This window comes from Galeopterus variegatus, unplaced genomic scaffold, assembly GCF_000696425.1.
Source record: "Galeopterus variegatus unplaced genomic scaffold, G_variegatus-3.0.2 Scaffold676, whole genome shotgun sequence".
NCBI lineage: Eukaryota > Metazoa > Chordata > Mammalia > Dermoptera > Cynocephalidae > Galeopterus > Galeopterus variegatus.
This window is the reverse complement of record NW_007726787.1, coordinates 391,030-417,141: the sequence shown is the minus strand read 5'-3', so window position 1 is coordinate 417,141 and position 26,112 is coordinate 391,030. Positions and strand designations below refer to the sequence as shown.

At 36.8% G+C, this 26,112-nt stretch overlaps 1 protein-coding gene and 1 pseudogene across 5 annotated transcripts in view; both read left to right on the top strand.

Annotated features, from left to right (window-relative positions):
- The window catches only part of AP3S1 (adaptor-related protein complex 3, sigma 1 subunit), a 58,511-nt gene that overhangs the window by 19,857 nt on the left and 12,542 nt on the right, over nt 1-26,112 (top strand). For all 5 annotated transcript variants that reach the window (XR_550384.1, XM_008571301.1, XM_008571303.1 and 2 more), the window contains exons 2-4: nt 88-179; nt 3,833-3,944; nt 24,305-24,376. Coding sequence is in view for 4 of the 5 variants with exons in the window: in XM_008571301.1 (XP_008569523.1) it covers nt 88-179; nt 3,833-3,944; nt 24,305-24,376 (276 nt within the window). In the remaining variant the exon portion in view is untranslated. The remainder of the gene's footprint in view (nt 1-87; nt 180-3,832; nt 3,945-24,304; nt 24,377-26,112) is intronic.
- On the top strand, nt 11,747-12,630 carry LOC103589349 (annotated as a pseudogene).

Genomic DNA, 26,112 nt, shown 5'->3' with positions numbered 1-26,112 from the left:
CTATTACTACTTTTTATTTTAAAAATTCTTAAAATACTGTTACACATATAAACTTGATCCTAATGTATATGAATTATTCTTTCTCAGAGTGAAGATACACAACAGCAAATCATCAGGGAGACTTTCCATTTGGTATCTAAGAGAGATGAAAATGTTTGTAATTTCCTAGAAGGAGGATTGTAAGTAAAGCATTTTATAGACATTCTAATGTTTTACTATATTATTAAAATATATACTCTTTAATCAGTTTATGGTAAAAGTTTTGTAGTTTTGATTAATTGTATTAGGTGAATTAATTGCCCCATCTTAGATATAAATCTAACTTTAAGAACTTTTAAAAAAAATATGCAGGGTGGGCCCGTGGCTCACTTGGGAGAGTGTGGTGCTGATAACACCAAGGCCACAGGTTCGGATCCCTATATAGGGATGGCTGGTTAGCTCATTTGGGAGAGCATGGTGCTGACAACACCAAGTCAAGGGTTAAGATCCCCTTACTGGTCCTCCTTTAAAAAAATAAAATTAAATTAAAAAATATGCAGTTTTTTTTTCTTTTTACAAATGTTGTAAGGGCATTTTATATAAGGGTAATATATTCATATGGTAAAAATTCAAACATTATAGGGAAGTATAAAATGTAAAATAGGAGTCTTCCTCTCTCAACTCTGATTCTTCCCAGTTTCTTGTATATCCTTCTAGAAAATTAATTTTGCATTGACTAACATATAAAAGTATAACCTTAAAAAAATTTACTTATGAGATCACACTATATATGTTCGTTTTTATGTTGCTTGTTTTCCCTTAATATTTTGAAAAGCTTTGCATGTAAACACATCTAGAGCAATCTCATTATTTTTAATGACTATAGAGTATTTCTTAGGGTGAACGTTCATAAAAATTTAGATTACATTCTTTGTTATATTATTACAAACAAGACTGAAGTCTGTCTTTCAAATCTATCTATCTACACACCTATATATGGATTAGAGTTCAGCTAATAAATTTTTCTGTTTTTAAAATGAATAAATAAGAGTTACATGTAATTAGCTTGCCAAATATTATAAATATTTTTAAATTAATGGGTTGCATGAACAGTTTGTTTTCAAATGTTTTTATAAATGTTCACTGCCGGGCCGAGCCCATGGCGCACTCGGGAGAGTGAGGGGCTGGGAGCGCAACAGCAATCCCGCCGTGGGTTCGGATCCTATATAGGAATGAGCGGTGTGCTCACAGTGCTCACTGGCTGAGCGCGGAGCGGCCGGTCTCAAAAAGGACAAATAAATAAATAAATGTTCACTGCCCTGTTTATATAATTAACACACTTAATAAGACATTCTCTTATTGATAATTCAGAAACTAAACTTTAGCTGAGACTCATTATGAGTAATCACAGATTAATCAGAAAAACCTATACATTTCTAAATTTTAATATGTATGATGTGTATTTCAAAAAATAGTTTAAATAGGGCCGGCCCGGTGGCGCACTGGATAGTGCGCCGCTTGGGAAGCGCGGCAGTGCTCCCGTCCGAGGGTTCGGATCCCACATACAGACCGGCTCCCGTTCACTGGCTGAGCGAGGCGCGGGAGCAACGCCGAGGCTTGCGATCCCGTTGCCGGTCCCCGGTCCCGTACGGGGGCAACACTGAGGGTTGCGATCCGTTGCCGGACACGGAAAAAAGACAAAAGACAAAAAAAAAAAAATAGTTTAAATAACAGAGACTCTATTCTTATCTGACCATAAATTACTTTTTATCATGTAGAAAGTTTACTTGCATTTCTTAAAAGATAAGAAACTTGTATTTCTTAAAAGGTAAGCAGCACTTACATGTACAATGCATACGTATAATTTGTAAATTTTATTAACTCAAGGCTTCTAATTTAATAGTTGAGACAAGTGTACCTACTTCTGTTTTTGAATTTTACTTGTACTAATTTCTTTTAAACTTCTGAGTTTGCTTGTCTTTGCCATTACAATTACTTTCTTTCATCCTGGCCTCTTAATTTCTGATTTTATGGGAAATTTGTCACCCATCATAGTGTAGTGCATGTAATAGATGTGTAAGAAGATCTGGTTGATCTGTAAGAAGATCTGGTTGATCTAACTAGGGTACTATTTGAACTAGAAATTATGGCTTTAAATTGTGATTATTCTTTTCCAGGCTTATAAAAAGTCGGAAGCAAATATTGCATAAAAGATGAGGCTACATACGCAGTCTAGTCTAGTTTTCTCACTAACAAGCTGGTTTCCTTGGTTAGGTCACTTAAATTCTTGGACCTCAGTTTTTTCTTCTGTAAAATGAGATATTTGGACTAAGAGGATCCTAAAATTCTGTGGGTTTATGTGGTATATTGCGTTCCATACAATAATTTGTATCAGCATTGTTCTGTAGTTTAAAGGTGAAGTTATATTTTAAAGGCAAAATATGTACTTGCTGTATTAATATCTTTGCTTTCTTTTGGTAACATTAATGGCCATTTTGAAACTAATAGTTTTCAAAAGTTTGGTCTTCTTTTAAAGTAGAACAAAAGATAAGTTTTAAGATAATCATCAAATTGCTGGTCCAGGATGAAGGAAGCCTGCTGTTTGTGCTCTATGTCTCTTTCAGGGAACAATTGCAATCATAGTCTATAAATATAATCTCAGAATCTTTAAAGTACATGTACATATTTTTTAATTAAATATCTCTTCTAGAAAACTAGCATAGTAGAGATTTTTAATTCTTGTCAAAGGTCATTTCTACTTTTGCTATTAGAGGACATAGAAGTAGTGTATACTTAAAGAGATTGTTTCTAGAGAACTTGTAAGTTTAGTGTTAGTTTTACTGAATAAGAAATAGTTGCTATTTTTTCTGTATTCTGTCTGAATGTTCTATTGGTTTTGATTACATTTAGCCTCATTTTAAATTGTTAGTGTTAAAGGGTTTTTGAGAAGGTGAACTGATTATTGTAAATTTAGCTATGAAATAGGTAAACTATATTTAGAAAAATAAAACATGTTTCGAATGATTCTAAATTATTTTTAAAATGCTGAAATTTCAATTAATATAAATAAAAGTATTTGATGAAAGAATTGAGTATCTCTTTGCTCAGTTTTCTTGCATTTATATTCCCAAACAATGCATTTTTGGAGGAGATATTCATGGTAAATCTTTCCCAAACTTAAGAAATGTCATTCTTTTCTTTTTCTAGTTGATAATCAGTTTTAAGTAACTTACTGTGGCCTGTGAAATTAAATCTAGTAAGCACTTACAGATGCACTGTGGTCTAATTTCTGCCTACTTCTATGACCTTATCCTTTACTGATCTTTTCTTGCCTACTGGCCTTCTTTCTCTTTCTTGAATATACCTACTTTGTTCTTGATGATAAGGCCTTTTTATTAGTGGTTACCTTAGCCTGAAGTGCTTTTCTCTAAGCACTTTTTTCATGGTCAGCTGCTTATCATTAGATCTCAGCTGAAATGTCAATCTTTCCTAATACCCAGTCCGAAGTAGCAAACCCCTCAATATGGCATCATCCTGTTTTGATCTGATAATCATTTGTTTGTTGTGCCTTACCCACTGTCAGTGCCTGGCACATATTAGTTACTCAGTGGGTGGTTTAGTGAATGAGTGAACTAAAAATTAAGCACTGGCTTCTTTTACTTGACATTTCTGAAGGAAACAGCTTCCTTAATTTACTTAGTCTCTGAAATAAGCTCACTTGAACACTATGCCATTAAATGTTACCTTTGTTTTACAAAAGTTTTTTAAAAAATTGTCAGTTTGCTTGAGCTAATGAAAATGTTTTGCATTTCATTCCATATAACATTCCAATTGTTTCTGTTTTGTCATTTAGATTAATTGGAGGATCTGACAACAAACTGATTTATAGACATTATGCAACATTATATTTTGTCTTCTGTGTGGATTCTTCAGAAAGTGAGCTTGGCATTTTAGATCTAATTCAAGTAAGTTACCACTTGCCTCTTACTGTCTTAAATAACAATTTGGCTTAAAAAACAGTTTACATTTTTTAAAACTCATATGTTCTAAATTTTCTAAAATGATGTTTTGTTTGGTAAGAAATAAAGTGTTTCATAGTAGATACTGGGAGGGTAAAAGAGAAACAAGGTATGTAGGAACTGGCAGACTAATTTAATCTGATTTAATCACAGCTAATTTCATCATGCCCTTTTTTCCTATTCATGTAAGTTACCACTAGGAGCCCAAGACTCATGGGTCTCATCACATGTATCCAAATCTGACCCTAAAACCAACCTCTCCTTGTCTCCTAAAAATCTTTCATAATGTCCTTGGAACTCAGCAAATTGCTCTTTGTTTTCAACTTCTTCTGTTACTCTTACTTCACCTTTTTGCTGTAAGTTAAATCTTGCTTCTCCATGATACTACCCTATAGCCCTCTCAAGTTGTAGCTGTTTTCTCTCCTGCTTTCTTTATACCATTGGGCTTGGAGCTATTCTGTTGGCTTCTTATTGATTTTTCCAGACCATTTTCTCTTCTAAAACACCTCCAGATTTTATCTCATGTTTTTGGACTGTACCACCTTCTACCATCTGGTTGTGTCATCTCTCCCTGCCTCCCATTTATTGGCGATTTTGTGAAGAACTGAGGGATCTGAGATTGTACTCTACTTAAAAGCTAACAAGTTAACCTACCGCAGATTCTTGGGTGCTGGCAGAAGACGGGTCACTTCTGGGCCAGAGACAAAAGACTTTATTACTGACAGCAAATGTGTTAGCTGAAATAACAACATTTGTTTATGCTGGTTCCCCAGTTCCCAAAGTGTGATGTAAAGAGGGCCAGACGATACCTATACACACAGTGGATCGTATTACAGATGAGGAACCCTAAGCTTAGGGAACTGGAATCTTTTCTAATGTCTACCCTTGTTTGGGAGGAAGAGACTGTCTCTTTGTTCCAAGGATGTAGGTAAACATATTCTTTGCTCTGTAGGAAGAAACTCTATTTTCCAGCGCTGTTTGTTATAAAGCATGCTCGAAAAGATAGTCCAGAACAAAGACATTGAATACCTCTGCTCACAATATATACAGTAACATGAGATCCATGGAGAATTGTCTCCAAACAGATTTTGTTTCTTAGTTCACTGACATTTGCTTCAATATTGCTTGTGTTATAATTCTTGATGATTTTAATGTTCATATATATAATTTTTCCAGGATCCTGATGTCTTCAAACCTGGAGCTCCTTTCTTCCAATCAATGTTGCCATCTACCCTACCTTACTGGTCATTTCTAGACCTTATCTTTATCCAAACTGCAACCTCTCCTAATCTCAATTTCACAGTTTCCTGTCTTCATCCACCACCTCATATTTTTGCATATCAGTATTTCTATTATTCCAAAAAGTCTTTGGACCTGTTAGGACCTTTAGTTTTTAATCTATCATTTTTTACTGTGCCTGATCCTACTGATGTCTTACTTTCCTTATCCAACTTAAATTCCATGGTTAGTCACGAAAGTCATAGCCTTGTACATACTTAGCTCCTTGCTTGTACCCATACATATGAAGATAACTAGAGGAAAAAAACATAACCGTACTTACTAGTCACACTTTAAAATGATACCTAATCTCATTGAGTCCTTAATACTACCCAGTAGTTATATTTCCCTGGTCCATTTACTCTCTCATACTCCTAGATGACTACTGATACATTATCTTCTCTCCTAAAACCACAGAGAAAATTGAAGCAATAAGAAAAGAACTTCCGGGCCGGCCCAGTGGCGCACTGGATAGTGCGCCGCTTGGGAAGCGTGGTGGCGCTCCCGTCCGAGGGTTCGGATCCCATATGCAGACCGGTTCCCGCTCACTGGCTGAGCGAGGCGCGGGAGCAACGCCGAGGCTTGCGATCCCGTTGCCGGTCCCCGGTCCGGTACGGGGGCAACACTGAGGGTTGCGATCCGTTGCCGGACACGGAAAAAAAAGACAAAAGACAAAAAAAAAAAAAGAAAAGAAAAGAACTTCCTCAGACTTCCACTATTTACCTAGCTGTCTACCTCTGTGCCTATGAACTCTACTTTGTCTTCTATTAGTGTTGAACTTACCATGCTCCTAGCTAAGACCAGCTCATCCGTTTATATACTAGTTTCTAGGTCTTCATTGCTCTAACAATGCTTCCCTTTTCTTCTGTATCATTATTTTTTCCTCTCTCTTCTGGACCATTCCCCCCAGCCTATAATATGTTTTCTTTTTTTTTTTAAGTCCTATTCCTACTTCCCTCTATAGCCACTATTTTCCCCTTCCTTTACAGCAAAGTATTTTTTTTTAAAGTGTACAAACAGTCTCAAATTTTTCTTCTCTTGTTCTCTCTTGAACTCACTCTAGTCAGGCTTTCAGCCTTACAGTTGCTGAATCCAAGGGTTCTCATCAGTCCTTTATTTAAGATGTTGATCACTGTTCTCCGTGAAATACTTTCCTCACTTGGCTTCTAGGACAACTTACTAGCCTCGTTTTCATTCCTTTCTTCATTTCTTACTTCATTTTGTTACTTCATTTTTTTTCCATTTCATTTCTTACTTCATTTTGTTACTTCATTTTTTTTCCTGATCTCTCCCACCTCTAAATGTTGGTAATGCCCTAGGGTTTAGTGCTCTGATATCTTCTCTTTTTTGGCTGTATTCGTTTGCTAGGTGATCTCGTAAATGTTATTTATATACTAAGCCTCCAAAATTTGAATCTTCAGCCCCAGATCTTTGCTCTTAATTCCTGATCTTGATTACCCAGCAGTCTACTGGACATCTCCACTTGGGTATACAATAAAGACTTTGAACTTAACATGTTCCAAACTGAAATCTGGATATTCCTTCAAAAATCTGTACCTCCTGCAGTCTTTCCTATGTCAGTTAAGTACAACTTCATTCTTCCAATTGAGCCAGCCAAAATCTGGGTATTTGTCCTTGACTCTAGTTCGCTGTCTGCCACATCTGCTTCTTCAGCAAATCCCGTTGGATATACAGAATGTAACATTTATTACCCTCTCCACAGCCACTACCTTGGTCCAAACCATCATTCTCTAGCCTGGATAATTATAATAGTTTTCTGACTGGTCTGTTTCCACTTTTTTTCCCCTTTGGTTTTTTCTCAGTGCAACAGCCAGAGTGATAACTATTGGAATATGGCACATCTTATACTTTTCCATTTTGAACTACTCAATGGCTTCACTTTTCACTTAGTGTAAAAGCCAAATTCTTTACAAATGGCCCATGAAGCCCCACATGATCTGACTCTCCTCCCCGACACCCCATTACTTATCTTACTTCATCTTCTACTCTTTTCCCCTTTGCTTAGCCTTTTTGCTGCTGTTCTTCAAATATATCATGCATGCTTCTACCTCAGAACCTTTGTATACCAAGAGTGTTCTTCCATTTGATATTCCCATGGCTAGCTCCATCATTCTTTCAGATCTTGTCTGGTACATCACCTTCTAAATATCGTATTCTCTGGCCATTCTTCCTAAAAATTCTCCCTCTGACATTTTCTATGCCTTTTTCTGCTTTATTCTCTTCCTTAGCACCTATCACCATCTAACATACTATATAATTGACTTACTTTGTCTTATTTATTATCATTTACCCTTACAAGAATAGAAGCTCTATGATGGCCAGGATTTTTGTTTATTTCATTCACTGTTTTATCCCCAGTGTATAGAATGGCATCTGACACATAGCGGTTCCTCAACAGATAATTGTTGAAGGAATGAGTGAATGAATGTATTTAATGCTTCATATTTAGCTTTCTATTTAAGATAACTGACAACAAAGGCTAATCATAAAGAAGTTAGCTAGGAAAATAAAATATAGTAGTTACTACATGCTAGTAACATTTTGTTTTTTGTTTTTGTTTTTAATCTGAGTGCTGGTTACATTGGTGTATTTAACTTGTGAAAATCATTAAGCTCTATGTACACTTATGATTTTTATACTTTCTGTTTGTATGTAATACTTCCATAAAAAGTTTAAAAATTAATTCTGTCAACACTGGATTAAGATTACCGTGAGGGAATATGCTGAGTTTATGTTTTCTTTCTCTTCCTGGACAGTACAAAGCATAGGGGTATGGTGTAGGTAAGTTGTAAGTTCCAGATAGCTGCATGTGAAAAGGAAGAGGGATTTTTTTGTCAAACAAGTTTTCTGTTTTTTAAATCAGCAGGAAAGAGGCATGGTTTTAGCTCTAGTTAGTGTTACAGGATAAATGAGAAATTAATCCAGACAATAAATTCTGAGTACCAAAGTGTAAAAATACTATAAGTGGCTAGACTAAGTCTTTAGATATTAAAATGTTGCTTTGCTTCCCACAGATTTGTCACCCCTTTTCCCCTGGGTGACGGAGCCACCAAAGATTACTCAAAGCCCATCTCTTCTGAGCAGTGAGAAGCCCTGAAAAGGGGTTAATCTCCCAGAACCCTCAAGAGAGTGGCATTCCTTCCATTTGGGAAATTAACCACGAATTGGGGTTCTCTTCCTGCATTTATTCTCCAGACCAGGAAGTTTCAGGAGGAGAACATAGGTGGGGTTTTTGCTAAGTATAGTTTAATAAGTTTAACAATAGAAGCTGGTAACATTCAGTAAGACAAGCAAGGTGACATTCCATAATGCAATTTGCAAGAAGTTAAGTCGATCCACCAACAAAAAGCTTGATTTTAGCAAACATTCTCTTCTTACAGCAATTTCCCAGTATCTTTACATATCAGTCAGTAACCTGTCTGTCTTTGAGCCAGCAACCTTGCTGTGTTACAATTCTTTATCTTACAACAGAGACTATAGCCTGGGGAAAATTTGCTGTCTCTTGCAAGGTTAACATTTGAAACTGCAAGGATTTGGAAAACCAGGCCCTGTTTTATGGAGTATACATTTGCTTTATGTATATTCCATATTAAAAACTGTTAATGAAGCAAAAGAAAGATAAGTGATAAATGGAGCTATTAATAATGTCATATTACTCTTAAATCTATAATTCTTAAACTGAATTTTGAGGAGGAGCTAGATATCAGAGTTATATGAAAACACAAAGTGATCAAGGCAAACATTCCCGTGTATACTTTCTTCTTTTTTTTTTTTTTCCCCCAAAATTGGTAGTGGTGAAGAAATGGCACCTTTAAGATAAACGTGTATATATTATGTGGTAGAGTATAAAGTTTCCATAATATTTAAAGGTCTAAGAGGAGACCTCAAAGAAATTTTGAGTTTGAAGTAAATATGCCTCAAGATCCCTTAGATATATGAGTATGTTTATTTTCCTCCTGGGTACTACTTGAGAAGCACTGCTAAGTTTGGTTTTGTTTTCCCAAAGGCTTTTCTAGTAAAAAAAAAAAAAAAGAGAGAGAGAGAGAGAGAGAGAGAGGCTAAATTTTACTAATCTATGTACTGGTAACAGTTAAGGTTGATTAGGACTATATATTGCATTCTAACTTTGTTATTACATTTTTTGGTTTATCCCACATGAGGGATAATAGTTAATTCATTATATTGTTATTTCAAGGAAGCCTTGTATTTTTACAGAAAAAGAGTTTTTAATAGAGAATGGTGCTATTTCTCTCTCAGTTATCCATGACTGAAGAGAGTGGTAAACATAGACACTACATTCCAAAACACTGTTTTTTGTTTACCTGAGCTAGCTACTAGAGTTACAAGAGGAAAAACAGGAGAAAGATTCTGTTTCAAATGCAGTCTATTTTATTGAAGAGAAATACTGCAGTAACGAAAGATTAAAGCAAATATGAGTTTTCCTAGAGGTAAATCAGATATATTTTATACTTGCGTACTGAGATGAAGTTATCATCTTTGGTTATTATTTTGATGCTCTGGCTGATCTTAATTGTTATCATAGAATAGTTGTTATATCTCAGAATGGAACTAGATGGGAAGTTACCAAAGAATAAATATCTTATATCATATCTGAAGTAAATTCTATCATGTGCTCATGGAAAGTGGAAACTATCTCTAGTGTTTTGTAGAATTTTTTAGTTGTTAGTATTCATATGTTGATAATTTGTTTGGGTATTAGTTAAGATACAGAAAAGAGGATTTCAGGAGAATTGTGTCATTTTCCTATTACTGAAGTAGGCTAGAGCTGTTTTTACAAGACCCTATTCAGTTATCACATGGTGATCTATTGTGTCACAAAAAAGAAAAGTTCTGTAATTTACCTTACAGGTATTAAGTCTGTCAGTACCATGAATATGTTGGAAGTTCCGTAGTTGCTGTCTTTCCTCTTTGATTACCACAGTTCATTAAATACTTAAGAGGTTGGGCTGAGCATGCATGAGTCAGCCACTTTAAGAACATTAGTTGAATGAACAAAGATGGAAGTGAGTTGCTTATTATTTCTGCTTCTGGCTTATCAAACAGCTATTAAGAGCTTATATAGAACGGATTTTCTTGATATATTCATCCTCTAGTTATGGGCAAGGGAACTTTAATGTAAAAGGTAAAAGTGGAATATTATAAACTGAGAGAATTTAGATCAAAACTTCTTGGTCTGGCATAATCTTTAGAGAACAACGGATCAAGCATACTTAATTAACATCGACATAATTACTAAACATGCTATTATTTGCATTAATTATGCTATTTTAAGTCTTAAAAATGATACCATTCAAAGGATAACTGGAAGCATGTATTTTTATGTAAAGATTTAGTGTTTCTAAGATATGCATATGTTGTGCCAGATTTGACTTTAATATTTTGTATGAAATCTGGGGGAAGGCATTATTACTAAATTCAATATGGAATTTATACCAGTATGTTATACAATTGAATAATTAGCTTCTGTTTTCTTTTGTTTCTTTAGTTCCTTGTAAGTCGGAAAAAAGGGCAATCCTTTTTTATTCCTGATATGTATTATTCTAGTGTGGCTGCCATATAAGCAAATTTCAGTTAATAGATAGCTATTAAAAGAGTTATAGCATATCTTCATTGAAAGTGTTAAAATATTTATGGAGTGAGAATGGAGGTTCATTAAACATTAATGTTGGGTTATTTCAGTTATTTATAAGAAGGCATATTGCTCTCAATTAGCTTATTATGCCACACTAATAACAGAGGCTTAAAATTTCACTGAATTCTGGTTATAGTTTTCTGTATCACGTGTCACAATTATGACAGCAACAGTCCTGTTCAGTGGTACTTAGTAAAAAAAGTTGAGAACTAACACCTAAGCTTTTCTTTAGGTTTAGAAAGATATGTTTCGACTGTGGTGTTAGAATATGTACTTAATTCTTGGAGGGAGAGGGATAGCTGCCAGTATGGGGATCCAAACCCTTGCACTTGGTGTAGAGTACATATTTAAACTAGAACTCTATGTGTGGCATTTGTCATTATTTCAATACTGTTAGATTAGCTTTTGTGAAATTATTTTATTTATGGCTGCTAATGCTAATTTAGTATGATATTGAACAAATTATTTAATCTTCATAGACCTTGAACTTTTTCACATGTAAAGTATGCATGTTTCAATATGCTGCCTACAGACCTCTTGAGGCTGTTGGAAAGATCAGTGAATTAATGTAATCTAATATCTCATAGTGGTTAAGACCATTCAGGCTCTGCTGTTTACTAGCTATATAACTTTGGGCAAGTTATTTAGCCTCTTTGACCCCTTCATCTGCAAAATGGGGGTAATAATACCAACTCATAGAGTAGGTGTAAGCATTACAGAAAGATATTGTATTTCTTCTCTGAGAATGGAAAAAAGAATGCCAAGATATTGTACTTCTTTTCCAAGAGAACGCCAAATGGCTGATGACACCATTGCAGTGGGAGGGCCTGGAGGCCCCAGGGGCCCTGGAATGGGAGGCCGGGGAGGCTTTGGCAGCAGCATCCAGGGTCGGGGTTGCAGTTGGGGCCTGGTACATGGCCACGGAGCTCCTGGAGGCAAGGACAAGGACAAGGAGTGGATCCCTGTCACCAAGCTGGGCCTCTTGGTCAAGGACATGAAGATCAAGTCCCTGGAGGAGATCTTCCTCTTCTCCCTGCCCATCAAGGCATCTGAGATGATTGATTTTTTACCTGGGGGCATCCCTCAAGGATGAGGTTTTGAAGATTATGCCAATGCAAAAGCAGACCCTTGCTTGCCAGGAGGCCAGGTTCAAGGCATTTGTCACCATTGGGGACTACAGTGGCCATATCGGTTTGGGTGTTAGGTGCTCCAGAGAGGTAGCCGTCACCATCCTAGGGGCCGTGATCCTGGCCAAGCTCTCCATTGTCCCTGTGTGGAGAGGCTACTGGAGGAAGAAGATTGGCAAGCCCCAAACTATTCTTTGCAAGGTGACAGGCCACTGTGACTCTGTGTTGGTGTGACTCATCTCTGTCCCCAGAGGCACTGGCATCGTCTCAGCCCCTGCACCTAAGCACCTGCTGCTGATGGCCGGCCAGTATTGACAACTGCTACACCTCAGCCAGGGGCTGTACTGCCACCCTGGTCAACTTCGCCAAGACCATGTCTAAGACTTAACAGCTTTCTGACCCCTGACCTCTGGAAGGAGACCATTTTGACCAAGTCTCCCCATCAGGAATTTACTGATCATCTTTAAAGACCCACAGCAGAGTCTCCATACAGAGGACCCAGGCTCCAGCCATGGCTACTACAATGTGGCTTTTATACAAGAAAAAAAATTAAGCCTATAAAAAAGAAAAGAGGAAAGAAAGAAAAATATTTTACGTGAATCCCATGACTAAATGATTGACATGTAGTACTCAGTGGTTGGTTTTTAGCTAACATTATCATTAAAGCATATGTGTATAAGAAAGGCATATAATGTATTATTTCATTACTACACAGACTGAATTTAGGTAAAGAAGTCCTTTCATCTTTTTAACATTCTCATTTTTAGAAGCATTTGTGAATCTTTTTATCGTGTATGTTGTGTGATGGCTTGGGATGAATTTTACATGGCGACACATGTGATAATAGGCTTAATTGGGGAAACTGAGTGAGGAAAGATCCCTGATCTTCCCATTTTCAGTAGAAAATTATGCTGAGGTAGGTGCCGCTGACCTACTGAATATACATTGGTGTGCCCATTGGAGTCCCTTCCCCCACTCATCGTTCTCTTTTATTATGAGGGTATACTTAAAGTACCCTTGTCATTGAGGTGGCAGCTTTGCTATTTAAGCCTTGTTTATCTAGGTTTAGGTGCCACCTGTTTTTAAGAATTGTCTGGGAAAACCAGCTGCCAAGGCTTTGAGATTGTGAGAAGTTGCAGCTCCCCTGTTGTGGTGAAATAAATCCCTGGTCCCATGGGCATATGAGTTCTGGTGAAGATCCTCCTGCTGGAGAAAGAGGGAACCCTGGCACAGCGAACTTATTTTCCAGGCAATCCAGAGTGAATGCCCAGGATCATTTTAGGAAAATTCTGTTTCCTACACCATACTCTGTTACCAGCATATTTAAAACTTTCCATTTTTAGGAAGATTTATTTCTGTGTGGGAAACCAAAAAAATATTTCTGTAAACAGTTTGAACCAGACTCTGTTAGAGTTATTCAAGTGCCTGAAAATTCTTTTCCTGTCTTATTTTCATTGTTGAAAAGTCTAATTTCTAATAATTAAAAATATTATAATTACCTCTCAGTTATTTATTTACATTGCAACTTGTTCATGATGAATCCTGGTATCAAATTTGATGATACCTACTTTTCTAATTTACATGTTTTGTTGACATCTCATCAGTCCTCTTGAGAGGCATGGTGTCAAGTTGGTGTTTAAAGTCATACAGCATAGGTTTGAATCTTGGCTCTGTCACCTAATGGTTATATAACTTTAGGCAGATTACTTAGCATCATTTGTCCCCAGTTTTCTTTTTGTAGGTGCTGATATTTATACCTACCTTGCCAGCATTGCTGTAAGAATTAGAGCTAATGTATACAGGCAGCCAGAATAGGGCCTAGAATATAGTAGAAACATTACTTCACAGTGATGAAGGAAGTATTTTGGAACTCAAGTACTCATTCAGTCAGAATTTTGGACCTGGAGGCAACTTAAGTTTATTTCCTTCAATGTAAGTTTTATAGGAAAAATTCAGCTTTTGTTGGTGTTTTTCTTGGATTTAAGATAAATTTGTCATTTCCTAGTGTAAAATGGTTGGTTTTCAGGGAGATATTGGTCGTAGAGGAGTAGAGTACTCTTAAAGCTTAATTAAAACATTTTTTTTTCTTTAAAATTAAAAAAAATTTTTAAATTTGAAATTATTCTAGACTTACAAAAATGTGGCAAACATAGTACAAAGAATTCTTGCATACTATGTTCATCCAAACTCCCCAAATTTGATATCTTCCATAACCATGATTCATCTGTTGAAATTAGTAAATTAACATTGATATAATACTGTTACCTGATCTGCAGACCTTGTTTAAAATTTGCCATTTGTCCAATTAATGTCTTTTTTTTTATTCAGAGTTTAATTCAGATCACACATTGCATTTAGTTTTCATGTCTCCTTAGTCTCCTTTACTCTGTAACAGTTCTTCTCTGTCTTTTATTCATTTCATGTCTTTCATACCTTGATCCTTTGAAAAACTGGCCAGTTATCTTGTAGAATATTCGTCAGTTTGGGTTTGTATTATGTTTCATAATGATTCAGGTTATGTATTTTTGGCAAGAATACCACAGAAGTGATGTTATGTCCTTCTCAGTGTATCATAGCAGGAGGTACCTGATGTCGATTTGTTCCATTACTTGTGATATTTACTCTGATCACTTGGTTAAGGTGGGGCCTGCCAGGTTTACCTACTGTAAAGTTCCATTTTCCCTTTGTGCTAATAACTATCTTATGGGGAATATTTTGAAACTATATAAGTATCCTTTTTCTAATCATATATTTGTTGATCAATTTTAGCAGTTGTATTAGTCCATTTCTGTTGCTTATAACAAAATATCTGGACCTGGGCAGTTTATAAGAAAACGAAATTTATTGCTTACAGTTTCAGAGGCTGGGAAGTCCAAAGTCTAGGGAACATATCTGATGAGAGCTTTCTTTGGTGGTCACTTCAGTGATGCAAGGTATCACATTGCAAAATGGTGGAGCAGAGAGTAACCTCCTCATTCACTGTCTTTTTAAAGCCACCAGAACCACTCCCATTATTTTAAGAATGGATCAATCCATTCACAAGGGTACAGTCCTCACAATCCAATTACCTCTCCAAGGCCCTTCCTTTCAACTACCACAATAGGATTTCCTCCCTTCTTAACACTGTCACAGTGGGGATCAAGCCTCCACACATTAAACTTTGGAGAGATACAACTCAATTCATAATAGCATTTATTGATGGCTCTTTCCTAAAACAATTCTTTGTGGTGTTTACCAAATGGCAGTTTTTCCATCACACCTTCTATGAGTTGGAATTCTACTGTAAGGAAATCTTTCTTATATTTTTATTCACTTTAATTCAGTGCTCAAAATATCAATTGTACCATATTCAACTATATGTAGAAGGATATCTTTCAAGGCCAAATACTGTTTTAAAAATAAGCTTTTGCTTGGAAGTTTAAGGAGGAACCTTCAAAAAGTTCATGGAATGATTCATATTAATCTTTTAATTCTGTTTTTCCACGAACTTTCCAGGTACCCTCATGTAGTGCTAACAGTTGTGTCAACATAAGTTTTTTTAAATGTTCTCATGAGTAGCTTTTGTGCATAGAATAAATTATTCAGAGGCTACTTTCATTTTTTTAAATTAATTATGTATTAACCTCACAAATTCAAAAACCTAGTTCTTCCTTAGACTTTGAAATTCAACATACAAATCATATTAAACCGTTTAAGTGGAGGGGCTACACATAATTAAATTTGTTATAGTACAAGAAGTCCTTGCTTTACACAATACCACGTTAATAGAAATTCAGGTTTATAGGAACCATTTCATTATTTTGCATGGTTCATTGGTAACTGAGATCCATTAACATGGTACCATGTAAAGCGAGGAGTGCCTGTATTTTAAACTGAATTTTTATATTTAATGTATTTTATTTTTAAGCACTTAAATTACAAACACTCTCCAATTCTTACATATCTCTTAAAACAAATATACGTAACAAAAATGCTTGTGAATTATGGTGATTCTTAAGTTGTCTTATATGTTCTAATATATCCATAGCTGTAGACAAGTTTTCTTTTCTCTTTCAACTTAAAAATCACTTCTTGGGCCGGCCCGGTGGCGCACTGCTACAGTGCGCCGCTTGGGAAGCGCAGTGGCGCTCCCGCTGAGGGTTCGGATCCCACATACAGACCGGCCGCTCACTGGCTGAGCGAGGTGCGGGCGCAACACCGAGGGTTGCGATCCCGTTGCCGGTCCCGGTCCGGTACGGGCGCGACACTGAGGGTTGCGATCCGTTGCCGGTCACGAAAAAAGACAAAAAGGAAAAAAAAAAAATCACTTCTCAATTGGCTGTTCAGATATACATTTAAAATTGGATTTATAAAAGTCTAATGTGTTAGATATTCTTGCAATGCCATTTCTTTTTAAGTCTGAAGTATTTAAATACCAACTATACAGATTATTTCTAAACTTAACATGGGAATATTAATACCATAGGTTCACTTTATAATTTCTGTTACTTTAGATTTTCCTGAGTTAAAAACACTTAACCAGTAATGCAACCATTTTCTTGTTTTTGAGGTTATCAATTGACTTGAGAGGCCCTGGCCTGGTCCCGAGATTGATTCTTTCCTAACACAGTGATAAGAAAAATGATAGCAGACACTTCATCACATAAAGGATTGGTCTCAAAGCCCTCCTCCCTAGGTTAAAGTAATAATATGACTTAATAATATATACTTAAGCAATATGACTTTCTTCTACTTCCAGAAGTCTGCACTAATATTATGGCCAAAATCATTCACTGCTCCAGTTGTATTTCCCATTTCTTCTGCTTTCTTAATATGTTTAAATGTCTTTCTCTTGGTCTCAAAGATACATTAGTGAGTTTCCAATGGATCTTTTATTAATTCTTTTGTTCTTTTTGAATTTTATCATCTGATTTAGGTAGATGACATTGTCTCCCTCCTCTACCCCCAAATCTGGCTGATTTATAATTCCTATGGGTTGAATTATGCATCTCTGTCATGGCTTTGTATGGGTATATTGTCATAGCACTAAACCCACTGAGAAATGACTTAATATGCTTTAAAGAATGCTGTGAGAAGCCTATATTTTTGGTTACTTATTTTTTTGAAAGGAAGTTATAAATGGGATTTTAAGTGTTAACAGTATATATTTGTGGGTGGTAGAAGTATGGACAGTTTAAATTTTTGCTTTTAACTTTTCTGTATTTAACAAATTTTCTAAATAATCACTTCTTACTCCATTAAAAATAAAATATTCTTTGTTGTTTTTGGAGGGGTATGAATAGTGATTAAAAATGTGGGTTTTGCAGTGAGACTTTTGGATTTGAATCAGGACTCTATTACTTGTTAGTAGTTAGTTAACCTTTTGCTTTAGATTACTCTTCTGCAAATGGTTGATAATAAAAGCACCCGCCTTATGGGATTACTGTGAAGGAACAAATAAAATAATCTATTTAAAGCACTTGGAACAGTGGAAATGCCATATTCAATAAATGCTATTATTATCATTAACCCTCTTTTAAAAACACACAAAATTGATATAAACTCTTTCCAAATTATTATGACACAATATAGAAGATAGATGGCCCTTTCATCAACTCTTAATTTCCTTATATTGAAGTTGAGAGTTTAATATGTTAAGTGCATGGTACATAGTAAATGCACAATGAATGCTTCCATCTTTACTAACATTGTCGTTGGCATGTGATTGTCCTGGTCAGGTTTAGTGGAAATCCAATTCAGAATCCAGCCATATGCTGAGTCGAGTGCTACTTACACAATTTAAGCACCATACTTTAAAGATTCAGAATAGTACATATTGGAGAGTGTACATAAGGTACATTCATAGTTGTTCTTCAAAGGTAATTGACCTGATTTTAAGTTCAGTTTGTCTTCCCTAGCTCTTTTTGTACATTTAGTATTTTTAGTGGCATTTTTTTTTTATTCTTGGCTTGAGCCAAGATGTATCTCTCTAGCACAGCTTGCTGGTGACTAAAAAAATTTGTTTAGGTCTCTTGGAATATTATTAGTATTCTTAAGTTTGTGCCTCTAATTCTTGCACTGGAGACGCTTCTTGTTTCAGTTTAACCCTTTCATATTTCGTTTATTATAGATTTGAAAGAGTAGGATGTATTCCTTCTGAGTTTTAACAGGAGTTTCTAAACCTGGAAAGGAAACTTTTTTTAAGTATATATACTGTTTTTACTTTGTTTTTATTTTTTTGGTGACTGGCCAGTACAGGATCTGAACCCTTGGCCTTGGTGCTATAACACCATGCTCTAACCAACTGAGCTAACCAGCCAGCCCCAGGAATTTTTTTTTTTTTTTTTTAAATCTGGAAGCTCTAAAGAGGGTCTGCCAAAAAGTGGTATTACTTAAGGATATTTGGTGGCATCTATTTTTATTTTACCTGTGCATATATTTCTCCATATGTGTATAGTGTTATAATACTAGCTAACATGTATTGAGTGCTTTCTTTTGCGAGACATTGTTCTAAGCCCTTTGTATTTATTCATTTAATCACTAAAACAACTCTACGCCATAGGTATGTTATTATGCCCAGATGAAGAAACTGAGGCCGAGAGTTAAATAACTTGTCCTAGAACTCAGAGTTAGAGGCAAAGCTGGGATTTGAGTATAGATATGCTAAACCTTGTGCTTTTAAGTATGGAGGACTCTTAAGTACTAAACTGCCTCATAATAGATTCCTGGTATCCTTTGTGGCCTAGACATACAGATTTTTGAAGATAAGGAAACAGGGAAGTTCTCTTAATAGAAGAGCACAGGAAAGGGGGACCCTGTTTATATGTGGATGTGGCATTTTCCTGAATATCTCCATCTTTTAAATTTATTTTTGGAATGCTAGGTAATTATTAAAATAATTAATTATTGAAGGAAAGCTTAAAATGTTATTCTTTTAGTAAATTAAAGTAGTTTTTCTTCCACTAGCCTTTGAATTCCTTGAGCCCAGAGATTTTTTAAAAAATTTATTTTATTTATTGAATCAAAATTGATTATACATAGTTTCGGGATTGAACATTGAGATATATTGATCAAATCAATATCACTAGCATATATATTGTTACAAATCGTAATTATTCTTTATGCCCCTTGTCCAATCTCTCCCCTTCCCCCATTCCCTACCCCTCCCCGCTCTAGTTACCCTTGATTTCTTCTGTCCTTCTGAAAGAATAATGGTTACTCCGTTAATTTGTTGCCTAGATGATCTGTCCGGTGCTGAGAGATGTGATCAGATCTCCCAGTATTATCATAGAGCAGATGCTTCTGTCACTCTGACATGGGCTTTGTGGAGAGAGACATCCTCTTCTTTTCTTTGTCTCTGCAGGTGACTCTCCTTATGTGAATGCACTCCAGTGGTTGGCAGACCATCTCCATGGGCCACCCACATGGAGGTGCTGTTTTTGGTATGCTCCTTGGCACTGGCAGTATGCCTGGTTGTGGGGTGTGTCTGGTCCCCTTCTCCATGCCTCTGGTCCCTGGGCAGGCCCGAAGGTGCTGGCGCCATGTGCCTGGTTGTGGGAGGAGGGTCCAGTCCCCTTCTCCATGCCTCAGGTCCCCGGGCAGGCCCTAAGGTGCTGACACGCTGTGCCTGGTTGTGGGAGGACAGTTCGGTCCCCTTCTCCATGCCTCGGGGCACTTGGCGAGACCCAAGGAGCTGACTCTGTGTACCTGATTGTAGGAGGGGGGTCCGGTCCCCTTCCTCATGCCTCAGGTCCCTGGGCTGGCCCCAGGGTGCTGCACGGTATGCCTGGTTGTGGTAAAGAGGTCCAGTCCCCTTCTCCATGCCTCGGGTCCCCGGGCAGGCCTCGAGGTGCTGGCATGGTATGCGTGCTTGTGGGAGGAGGCTCTGGTCCCCGGCTCCATACCTCAGGTCACTGGGTGGGACCCAAGGCACTGGCTTGGTGTGCCTGGTTGTGTGAGAGAGGTCCAGTCTCCTTCTCCTTGCCTGGGGTCCCCGGGTGGGCCCTGAGGTGAGGTGCTGGTGTGGTGTGCCTGGAAGTAGGAGTGGGGTCAGGTCCCTGGATCCAAGCCTCTGGTTCCCAGGCAGGCCCCAAGGTAGTGGTGGTGGTGTGCCTGGGCCGGAACTAATTTTTTGTCCTTTGTTCCTAACATGGGGGAACTTCCTGTGGGAACCAGTACTTGAGTTGTCTGGTTGTTTAAATTGCTGCTTTGCTGCTGATTCCCTGAGGAAGGCTTTTTGTGCAACTCACCTGTTTAATGATTGATCTTACAGGTACTTCCCGCTTTCCGGAGACCTGGAGGATTTGTGTTCTGTAGAATCTCTGATCTGGGTCTGAGTTTTTTAATCAGACTGCACCCCAAGCAATTCTATATTCCTGACCATTCTCCTCCGAGTGGTCCTGTGCTGAATGGGGGGCAGGTTGGCTGTCCTTGCTGTGTCCCAGTGTTCTCCTCGTGTTCCCATCTTGCCCACAGCCCATGCTCCAAACACTTCCCATGGGATGGGCCCTGTGCTGGTCCCTTGCGATGACTCACCGGCCTCTGAATGGCTCCCTTTTTTCAGTTGTTCTGGCTCCTCGCTCCTGCATGGTTCCATGGGAACCCTATTAGTGGTCTTGCTGTCCTGGGGGCCACCAAGTCCCTCTTCTCCCCTGCCACCTCCAAGTAACTCCATCTAAAGGGCACAGCTGCAGGTTCTGCTGGCTCCTGCTCCATGTGCTCATCAGCTCGAGCCTTAAAGCAGCCATGGCCCGAAATGCGCAGAGCAGCTTTTTCTTTCTCTCGTCGTAGTTTCTCCCGCCTTCATGAACTCCGTATGTCTCTCCTCCTCTTCCCCTGAGCTCCAGCAGCCCCAGCTTGAATGATGTTACATTTTTATAGTTGTAAATTGGTTGATTTGTGGGAAAGAGTGACGCTGGGAACCGTCTATTCCACCATCCTGACCAGAACTCTGAGCCCAGAGATTGTCAGGTTTTATATCCCTGTCACCTGAGTAGCTAGTCACTTAGTAGATAGATGGCTGTTAAATTGAAGTTGGCTTTAAACTTTATATCATTTTTTAAATGAAACACAAGAGGGTGCTATTTACCATGTCACTCTTACCTTTCTTGGCTCTTTATCTTTCTTCTTGTGAAATAATAATGCAACAGTAACTTCGTTATTATTTTTTTGTTCTGGTTAGAACCCTCAAGCCTCTTTAACTTTTTTTTTTTTTTTTTACTAGCCTTCTGGATGTAACAGATCATCAGTGTGTATCCACTTTGGGGTTGTGGATTTCTAATTATGTTAAATAATTTTTGCTAAATCAAAAGAAAATTAATGGAAAGTTTTTTGAAGAGGGTCTTTGATTTTTTTTAAATGGAACAGTATTTGAGTGCTTTAAATTTTAAGAATTCTTTTCATAAATTAAGAACATGTATTTATAAGGACATTTTGCTTTTATATTTTTAAATTTTTTTAGTATTCACATTTTTCGTAAGTGGTATGTTCTGGCTTAAATATGAACAGTGATGTTTTCTAAGTTAATAAGAAAATCACATTTTGTCAGCAAGAGCATTTTATATTCACTTTTATATTAGTATTTATCAGCAGAATTAGTACTTTTTATTTCTATTTTAATTCTAAAGTCACATGTTTATAATATTGAATAATATTGGTTGCCAGATGAATAATATTGGCTGCCATTTAATTAATGTTTTGGGAACTGTGCTGGACATTCTAAATTGTTTAACTCAATCTTTATGATAACCCAGAAAGGCAGGTTGTTTTATCACTGTTTTATAGTTCTGAGATTTAAAGGAGTTAAATGATGTTCAGGGCCACTTAGCTAGGTAGTGGCAGAGCAGGAATTTGAACCCACGTTGCAAAGCATATGTTCTCAGCACTATACCATACTTACGTTTATCATGTATTTTAAAGGATGTTAAAGAGGATACAGATGAACAGCCGGATGGAAGAGATGCATAGGGCAAGGCCTGTGGGAAGGGCCACAGAGCTTCCATGCCCCTCCCACACACCACGCTCCAGGCACCTCCATGTTCAGCTATTTGGAACTTTCCAGAACCCAGTCCTTTTGGATTTTATGGAAATTTCATTATATAGGCATGATTTATTGAATTATTGGCCATTGGTGATCAACTTAACACTTCAGCTCCTTTCCCCCTCCCTGAGGATGTGTAGATGGGTGGGAGAGGTGGGACTGAAAGTTCCAACTCTGTAATAACGTGGTGGGTTCTTTTGGCAAGTAGCCCCATCCTGAAGCCATCTGGGAGCCCCTAGCCATCGATCATCTTGTTATCATATAAGAAGACACTTATCACTTTGGAGAGTCCAAGGGTTTTAGGAGCTCTGTGACAGGAAGTGAGAGGAAAACCAAATATATATTTCACAATATAACACCTTGTGTATCTCCCACTCTTAATCATCTTAATAACTTGCCCTCTTCCACAAATAAGATTTGAGTAAAACAACATATATTCTTGATTACTACAGACCTATTAGTTCTTCCAGTGATTAGGCTTAAGTCAGGAGTCAAACGACAGCCTGCAGGTCAAATTGAATGCCACCTGTTTTTGTAAATAAAGTTTATTGGAATAGAACTATGCTCATTTGTTTATGTATTGTTTATGTATTGTCTATGGCTGCTTTTGTGCTAGACTGTATGGCCCACAAACCCTAAGATATTTACTCTCTGTGCCTTTGCAGAGAAAGTTTGCTAACCCCTGATCTAAGACACTGTTGATTATGGTCATATAGTTACATATATACATTGTTTCACCCATCTTATCCATCTGCCTTGATGCCAGGAAGGATTCTTCCATTGTGGATCTGTGTGTAAATTGGCCTGAGGTGGGAACAGTTATAGCAAGAAGCCTTTTGTGTAGATTTTACACCTTGCCTCCTAGTATCTTATGAATAGTGTGACCATGTATTTCAGTTTGCCTGGGATAATACTGGTTTACATCTGGTTTACTATTATTATAACAATAGTAGTTATCAATTCCCTTTTACTCTTAATACTTAATATTAAATAATACTTAGTCATTTTGGATGGCAAATTGTATGGTCACTCTATCTGAAAGCTGCCACTGAAGAGAGGTGGTGAGAATAGAAATGGGAATAGACTAGGCAGCAAGGTGGAATTTAAAAGATTAATTTTTGAAGGATTGTGTCAGGGATACCCAAGATCATCTCGATGATTTGCTAAGATTCACAGGATTCAGAAGTTGTTATATACTCATGGTTTATTATAGTGAAAGGATACAGAGTAAAATCAGCAAAGGCACATAAGGTGGGGAGGTCTGGAGGAAACCAGTTGCAAGTTTCCAGGTGTCCCTTCCTACTGGAGTCACAAGAGACATGCTTAATTTTCTCAGAAGTATGTGATGACATGTGCAAGGTGTTTCTAAACAGGGAAGCTCACCATAGCCTAGGTGCCCAGGATTTTTATTAGAACCATTCACATAGGCATGTAGCACCTCTGTGACTGGCCTTGGTTACTTAAGCTCCAGAGAAAAAGCAGGAATTCATCATAAATCACAGTGTTAGCATAAACTATCTGCTCAAACTGATATAGTGTGGCCCAAGACCTCAGGCGTACAAAAACACTTTTATCCAAAAGATCAGAGCTTAGATCTCAGGAGCTGGCCAAGGACTAGTCCTGAAAACTGGCCATTTTGGGGAATGAGTAGGATTTGACCAACCCAGGCCTGCTGAGGTAACTTTTTCCACCCAAGGTCATACAAGTTGTTCAGCCAGTTTGAACCCAGGTAAGTCTGATTCAAAAGTCTGTGCTCTTTCTATTGTAAGTTTTAATGGTCTTGTACACTGATTTGCTAATTAAAATTTATTGGCCACAGTAGCTGTGGTAGGGACTTGGACTATGTCCATCTATCTTCATAAATATTTCTGAGCTTTTTTTGTTCCCTCACCTGGGAAAAGGAAGCCTGATTTGAGTATTTTTAACTGCTTTTGTTAAGTAATGGTGCTAAGGCTTTGTAGTTTTAGTAATTTTCTAAAAAGTTTATTTTGTTTTGTGTGCTTAGGTATTGAAAAGTAGCTTATCTGAAGAATAATATTCTTTTTTTACTCCTCTTGTATTCAATACAATTTTTAGTTTTAAAAGAAAATGTGGTAATAGTGTTAGAAAAGTTTTAATTCATAATCAAGAATTATCTGCCTTGTAGATAATAGATTTGAAGGAACTTATACAGTTCTCAAAAGCTTTTTTTTCTTTCCTTTTTCCATAGGTATTCGTGGAAACATTAGACAAGTGTTTTGAAAATGTCTGTGAACTGGATTTAATTTTCCATGTAGACAAGGTACTGTTTCTATATTGTCATATCTTCTAAGCTTTTCATTTAAAAAAACATTAATTGGTATTTATCAGAGTAAAAATGGATTTTAGTGAATAATACTATTTTTAATCCTTTAGTTATTTATTATTTAATTCGTAAATTTTTTTTACTATAGACCCTGACCTAGAGGAGTTCACGTCTAGGGGTGGAAACAATGGCATTAACAAGTAACAGTATGTACAGAGCGTTAATGGGAACACAGCCGAACTACTTACCTCTGCCTATGAGAGCATGAATGGAGGAAATTACTTTAAACTGGATTTTAAAGGATTGGTAGATATTTCACAGATAGAAAAAAAGAGGGTAGTGCTACCGGCAGAGATACAAAATATAAGCTTTTTTTGTGAGGAGGGATTGATATTGATCAAGCAGCCTGATTTTGAAGCTATAAATGCTATGGACTTTGGACTTTATTCTCAAGCAATTTAATCTTTTTAAACAAGTTTTTATTGACATTATTGTTGCTTCATTTGTATAATTTTTTGGCAAGATTATAGTTTCCTGTATTATGGAGGTTGGATTTGTAGGCAGGAAAATTAAAGACAGGGAATCAAGTAAGAGTCTATTGCAGTAGTCCAGAAAGAAATGAATTAAGGCACTAAGATGGGGATGAAAGAAAATAGAATTGATATGACTTGATGGCTTATTGAAAGCTGAATTTGAGAGAAAGGAAGAATGACTGAGGTTTCTAGCCAGTATTACTGGGTATTGGTAATATGGAATTTAGGAAGAAGAGATTCCACTTTTACTACGTGCAGATTTTTTTCTGTATTGTTTGTGTAATTTACTAGATTGTTTTTTAATGATTAACCCATTGAATAAAATAGTCTGAAAATAATCTGAAAATTTCAGCAAAAAATATAATCGTGATAATTTACATGCATTAAAAGTCAGCACTTTTAAGTATACGGTTAAATAAGTTTTGGCGATGTATATATTATATAATCACTATCAAGATATAACACAAGGTATGCATTTTCTTATATGTGAACATCAAAAGAATACCTTTCTAGAGGATGTAGCCAGTCCTCTAGAACGTATTCCTCATTTAGTAAGTGCTTTTTTTTATTGAAACATAATTGATTATACCTATTTGTGGGGTAAAGAATTGACTATCAGTATTTTTATACAGTATATGATGATAAAATCAGGATAGTTGGTATATTCGTCATAACAAAAAGTACTCATTCTGTTTGTCCATTAACCAATTTCTCTCTAACCACCTCTTCCTGTCCCCCTTTCTTCCCTCTGATAACCACAGTCCCGTTTTCTCCCTCTGAAAGTTCAGTGTATTGTGTTCTTATTCTTTCTTTCTTAGCCCCCACTTATGAGTGATTTCATATATTAATTCACTTTGGACAGAGAACTTAAGCTTGATATTTTTAGGAGTTTATTTTTAGTGTTCTGCTGCTTTTCTTTAATTGTTATGTTTTACACCATTTCGTACTTACAAAGACTCCTGTTATTTTTAGGCATCAGAATTCACAGTATTCAAAATTATGTTTTGGTACGTTATTAAAATTTTTTAAAAGATTTGTTTTTTAAATGCCTGTTCAGAGATCATTAGCTTAAATAATATATTTAGCATATTTTAAGAAAATTGAGGATCCTGTTGTAAATGTGGTTCTTACACTTGTTAGAGAATTAAAGTTTTTCTTAAGGAAATTAAGCTCTACTCATCTACAGCATTCAAACGTGAC